The 6,000-nt window shown below is 45.1% G+C and overlaps 1 protein-coding gene across 1 annotated transcript in view; it reads left to right on the top strand.

Annotated features, from left to right (window-relative positions):
- The first annotated feature begins 283 nt into the window (after window positions 1-283).
- The window catches only part of LOC106561820 (integrin alpha-1), a 68,605-nt gene continuing 62,888 nt past the window's right edge, over window positions 284-6,000 (top strand). Inside the window, exon 1 of the mRNA XM_014126079.3 lies at window positions 284-617. Within this exon, the coding sequence (XP_013981554.2) occupies window positions 575-617 (43 nt within the window). The 5' untranslated portion in view covers window positions 284-574. The remainder of the gene's footprint in view (window positions 618-6,000) is intronic.

Genomic DNA, 6,000 nt, shown 5'->3' with positions numbered 1-6,000 from the left:
AAGGTTGAAATCACCTGCTATTTTTTTCATCACTTTACAAGACGTGGCAAGGAAATGTCTTTTGAAATATATATTGGCTATGGATTACACTGATGGTGGTGGAACACTCACAGAAAAAGTGGACATTTCCAAAGTAATTTGGGTTGGTGGTGATTCCCGATTCCAAAGTAACTACTCTTATATACAGAGTCAGACCTCGCTGTGATTGTTTTTTTTTGCATGATAAGATTTGCCCATGGGTTGGCTTGGCAAGCCAACTCCCACAAACTTGTTCTCCCTGCCCTGTCCACTCCACGCAGTAGCCAACGCAGCAGCAGAGGATATGGAGCGGTGACGAATAACACTTATTTTTAAAAACGGAATAAACGCCCTAGTCTTTTTAGTGGCACTTACAAGGTTCCTCTTGTACTTCAAACACAGATGCTAGAATACAGGAAATGTCAGGAGAATTTTCAGAGTAGTTCAGTCACCCCTCGCACCTATAGAGAGATCTGTCTTTAGTTGAATATTGCGCGTCAGACGGGAAGGGTCGAAGAATACCGTTCCTGCCGCTCTGGAGACCGATGATACCAAGATGCTCGGGCGAATGCAGTATATTAAATTAACGACAGCACTCGGTAAGTGAGCTTTACTCGAATATGCATGTTATTACAAGCGAACAGTCCATCGTGCCGTGCGCGCATGGTTTACCTTATTGGGTCTATGTTCTATTGGACACATCTGACAGGCACAAATCATTAGGGGTGTTCTATATTATTTATGAGTAATCGTGACCCATTAAAGCATCCATTAGGTGTAAGTGACTTTTGGAGAGGATTGACCCCTTTTTAACCTGAAGGATATTAAGCAAGTTCATCATGTGCACTACCATGGTTTATTTGAATAGACCTGAGAATCTAACGGTTTTGAAATGGTCCTTTTCGGCCGGTATAAATGTTTCTCTGGTGAATGTGATAGTGGGACACGTACAGTTATGTACCCATATGCAATTCATTCCCAAGTCTAGCTATGGAAACCCACTGCAATTAGACCCTAATTTTGTCAGCTCTGTTTGGGACATTTTAAGAGAGAATAACAATAACTCTGGACACAGAAGTTAAGTCATCATGAGTGATGATCAGATCAAGTCAAATCAAAATGTTTTTGTCACACGCGCCGAATACAACCTTACAGTGAAATGCTTACATACAAGCCATTAACCAACCATGCAGTTTTAAGAAAAATAGCTACAAAAAAGATGAAATAAAAGTAATAAATAATTAAAGAGCAGCAGTAAACTAACAATAGCGAGGCTATATGCAGGGTGTACCAGTACAGAGTCGATGTGCGGGTGCACTGGTTTGTCGAGGTAATTGAGGTAATATGTACATGTAGGTAGAGTTATTAAAGTGACTATGCATAGATAATAAACAGAGTAGCAGCAGCGTAAAAAAAGGGGTGGGGGGCAATGCAGATAGTCTGGGTAGCCATTTGATTAGCTGTTCAGGAGTCTTATGGCTTGGGGGTAGAAGCTGTTTAGAAGCCTCTTGGACCTAGACATGGCGCTCCGGTACCGCTTTCCGTGCGGTAGCAGATAGAACAGTCTATGACTAGGGTGGCTGGAGTCTATGACAATTTTTAGGGCCTTCCTCTTACACCGGCTGGTATAGAGGTCCTGGATAGCAGGAAGCTTGGCCCCAGTGATGCACTGAGCCGTACGCACTACCCTCTGTAGCGCCTTGCGGTCAGAGGCCAAGCAGTTGCCATACTAGGCAGTGATGCAACCAGTCAGGATGTTCCTATGGTGAAGCTGTATAACCTTTTGAGGATCTGAGGACCCATGCCAAATCTTTTCAGTCTCCTGAGGGGGAATAAGTTGTCGTGCCCTCTTCACGACTGTCTTGGTGTGACAGTTTGTTGGTGATGTGGGCACCAAGGAACTTGAAGCTCTCAACCTGCTCCACTACAGCCCCGTCGATGAGAATGGGGGCGTGCTCGGTCCTCCTTTTCCTGTAGTCCACAATCATCTCCTTTGTCTTGATCACATTGAGGGAGAGGTTGTTGTCCTGGCACCACACGACCAGGTCTCTGACCTCCTCCCTATAGGCTGTCTCATTGTTGTCAGTGATCAGGCCTACCACTGTTATGTCATCGGCAAACTTAATGATGATGTTGGAGTCGTGCCTGGCCATGCAGTCATGAGTGAACAGGGAGTACAGGAGGGGACTGAGCATGCACCCCTGAGGGGCCTCCGTGTTGAGGATCAGCATGGCGGCTGTGTTGTTACCTCCCCTTACCACTTGGGGGCGGCCCGTCAGAAAGTCCAGGATCCAGTTGCACAGGGAGGTGTTTAGTCCCAGGGTCTTTAGCTTAGTGATGAGCTTTGCGGGCACTATGGTGTTGAACGCTGAGCTGTAGTCGATGAATAGCATTCTCACATATGTGTTCCTTTTGTCCAGGTGTGAAAGGGCAGTGTGGAGTGCAACAGAGATTGCATCATCTGTGGATCTGTTGGGCCGGTATGCAAATTGGACTGGGTCTAGGGTTTCTGGGATAATGGTGTTGATGTGAGCTATGACCAGCCTTTCAAAGCACGTCATGGCAACAGATGTGAGTGCTACGGGTCGGTAGTCATTTAGGCAGGTTACCTTAGTCCCTGTGCCCAAGAACACTATGGTGGTCTGCTTGAAACATGTTGGTATTACAGACTCAGACAGGGCAAGGTTGAAAACATCAGTGAAGACACTTGCCAGTTGGTCAGAGCATGCTCGGAGTACACGTCCTGGTAATCCGTCTGGCCCTGCGGCCTTGTGAATGTTGACCTGTTTTAAGGTCTTACTCACATAGGCTACGTAGAGCGTGATCACACAGTCGTCCGGAACAGCTGATGCTCTCATGCATGTTTCAGTGTTACTTGCCTCGAAGCAAGCATAGAAGTAATTTAGCTCATCTGGTAGGCTCGTGTCACTGGGCAGCTCGCGGCTGTGTTTCCCTTTGTAGTCTGTAATAGTTTGCAAGCCCTGCCACATCTGACGAGCGGGTACAGCTGCCACTCCTTGAAAGCGGCAGCTGTACCCTTTAGCTCAGTGCGGATGTTGCCTGTAATCCATGGCTTCTGGTTGGGGCATATACATACAGTCACTATGGGGACGACGTCATCAATGCACTTATTGATGAAGCCAGTAACTGATGTGGTGTACCCCTCAATGCGATCGGAAGAATCCCGGAACATATTTCATTTAACCACTTTTTTATTGACCCAGTCACTGGTGCTTCCTGCTTTAGTTTTTGCTTGTAAGCAGGAATCAGGAGGATAGAATTATGGTCACATTTGCCAAATGGAGGGTAAGGGAGAGCTTTGTATGCGTCTCTGTGTGTGGACTAAAGGTGGTCTAGAGTCTCTGGTTGCACATTTAACATGCTGGTAGAAATGAGGTAAAACGGATTTAGGTTTCCCTGCATTGAAGTCCCCGGCCACTAGTAGCACCGCCTCTGGATGAGCGTTTTCCTGTTTGCTCATTGAGTGCGGTCTTAGTGCCAGCATCGGTTTGTGGTGGTAAATAGACAGATACGAAGAATATAGATGAAAACTCTCTTGGTAGATAGTGTGGTGCCTAATTGAGCAGTTGAGTCAGTGGTGCAACTGACTGTGAGAAACAGTGAACCTGCAGGAGTGTAGCTTCTAGAACTGTCCTGGTTCTTATTAACTGTTATTATGACTTAGGAAAGAATATTGATATAATACACTTTTTTGCCAAAATGATGATGGCCTTTATTTTCGAGTACAAACGGTTTACTGTGTATGATAACTATGAAAAATTGGGAACGCACCTACAATAAATAATCTGAAGTGAATTAAATTCAGTTCCTCTGTGATGTTAGTCCACAGCCAGACCTCATGTCATGCAACCAGGTGTGGGGGTTTCTGACACTGCCAGTGAAGACCAATTATTGAACGTTTTTGGAAATAGATATGCCTGTTACTGGTATTGGGAAGTCCCTCAGTGACTGAGCACTCAGTTATAAATCCAGCAGTACTGAATTAACTTCTCAGGTCATGTTCTTGTAGTTCAAAAAGGGAGGAAAGTACCAACAACATATTGGAGACTTGGTCTGCCTCCCTGGCACCTACTGTATATGTTCCCTATATCGTGCCCTACTTTTGACCAGAGCCATATGGGCCTTGGTCAAATGTAGTGCACTATATAGGGAAGACGGCACCATTTGGGACACAACCTGGAACTGGGTCTGAAACCCTGAAACGCTCCTCTGTTTCTGTAAAGCCAACGGTCCCTCTGACTCTCAGATTCCTACGCTCACATGTGATGCAGGCCCGTGACCATCATTAGAGAATTGAGTTAGAGATGCAGCTGGAGATAGCTACTAATGTGAGCCTCTATCGCATCACACCAAGGCTGAGTCCCAAATGGCACCCTATTCCCCATGGGCCCTGGTCAAAAGTAGTACCCTATATAGAGAATAGAGTGCCATTTGGGACAGGGACACGGACTAAGAGTTTCCCTATAACCTCTGGGTCCCATCCCCACTGACCACCTACTACACACCCAGACAGCCTCAGTCCATGTATTACAGCCTGGGGAGAGCTAGAAATGCTCATTCAAATGTTCTGTTGCAAAACGTTTCCCATTCCATGCTTTAATGAAACTGACCCTAGACTGCTATAGTCCAGACGGAACACAGCCATATCCACAGCTATAGTAGTGGGAAAACATCTTCCATACATGCCCTCACATCGACTCGGTACTGGTACCCCATGTATATAGCCAAGTTATCGTCACTCATTGTGTATTTATAATTACATTTATTTTGACAGGTTTTACTTTTCTATTATTTCTCTATTTTCTTTCTCTCTGCATTGTTGGGAAGGGCCCGTAAGTAAGCATTTCACTGTTACTCTACACCTGTTGTTTACAAAGTGTGTGACAAATAACGTTTTTTACATTTTTATTTGATACCTCTCCTTCTTGGAATAATAACCTTGTGAGGAGCTTTGTTTAATGGTTACTGTCCTAGCTACTCTTCCTGAGTATTGGCCTCGTCTATGGCCTTCTCCCCCTCTGTGAGCTGCCTGATTGTTTATGAATGAGGGGGGCTGGGCAGGATCATGCTGGTTGGGTGTCACGTCCTGACCAGTAAAAGGGGTTATTTGTTATAGTAGTTTGGTCAGGGCGTGGCAGGGGGTGTTTGTTTTGTGTGGTTCGGGGTTTTGATGTATGTTCTATATTTTCTATTTCTATGTTCATTCTATGTTCCCTATCTATGTTTTGTATTTCTGTGTTTTGGCCTGGTATGGCTCTCAATCAGGGACAGCTGTACATCGTTGTCGCTGATTGGGAGCCATACTGAGGTAGCCCTTTTTCCACCTGTCTGGGGTGGGAAGTTGTTTTTGCATTGCTGTGAGTAGCCTGCGAAACTGTTCGTTCAGTGTGTTGCTTCTTGTTTTGGTTTTTGCTGGTTCACCGTTTATATTAAAGTATGATGAAGCCAACCCACGCTGCGCCTTGGTCTCATTCCAACAACGGACATTATATTGGGACCATACTGACAAATCTCATGTTGTACAAGGAGAGCTGTTCCAGCATGGCTCAGGGGCCCACATCTGGTTACTGTGGTGGTGGCATTTAAACCTAATGCTAACAGAGATGGGAGTACAGGTGTTTGGTTTAGGACCTGGAGGAGAGCTCATCTGGCTTCAATGAGAGGTGTGTGAGACTGGAACAAGTGAACTTACTCTGGATACTTGAAAGCACACACACACACACACACACACACACGACATTCATGTGGGAGGGTGAACTCTATATTGAAAGCAAGCGCTTTGCACATACTATTCTTTATGGGCCTAATAATAAAGACGTAATTTAAACTGTGAACAATTATTACCTTTTAATGTGGCGTGAACACAACCCACTCATGGTATTTTAATTTGATTGTCAAACAAATCACTTTAAAAAAGTAGGCTACCTGTTCATGTTCATCCACTCCAAAATAATTCCAGCA

The sequence above is a fragment of the Salmo salar genome, chromosome 01 (genome assembly GCF_965601325.2).
Source record: "Salmo salar chromosome 01, fSalSal1, whole genome shotgun sequence".
Taxonomy (NCBI): domain Eukaryota; kingdom Metazoa; phylum Chordata; class Actinopteri; order Salmoniformes; family Salmonidae; genus Salmo; species Salmo salar.
This window is presented reverse-complemented; position numbering and strand designations above follow the sequence as displayed.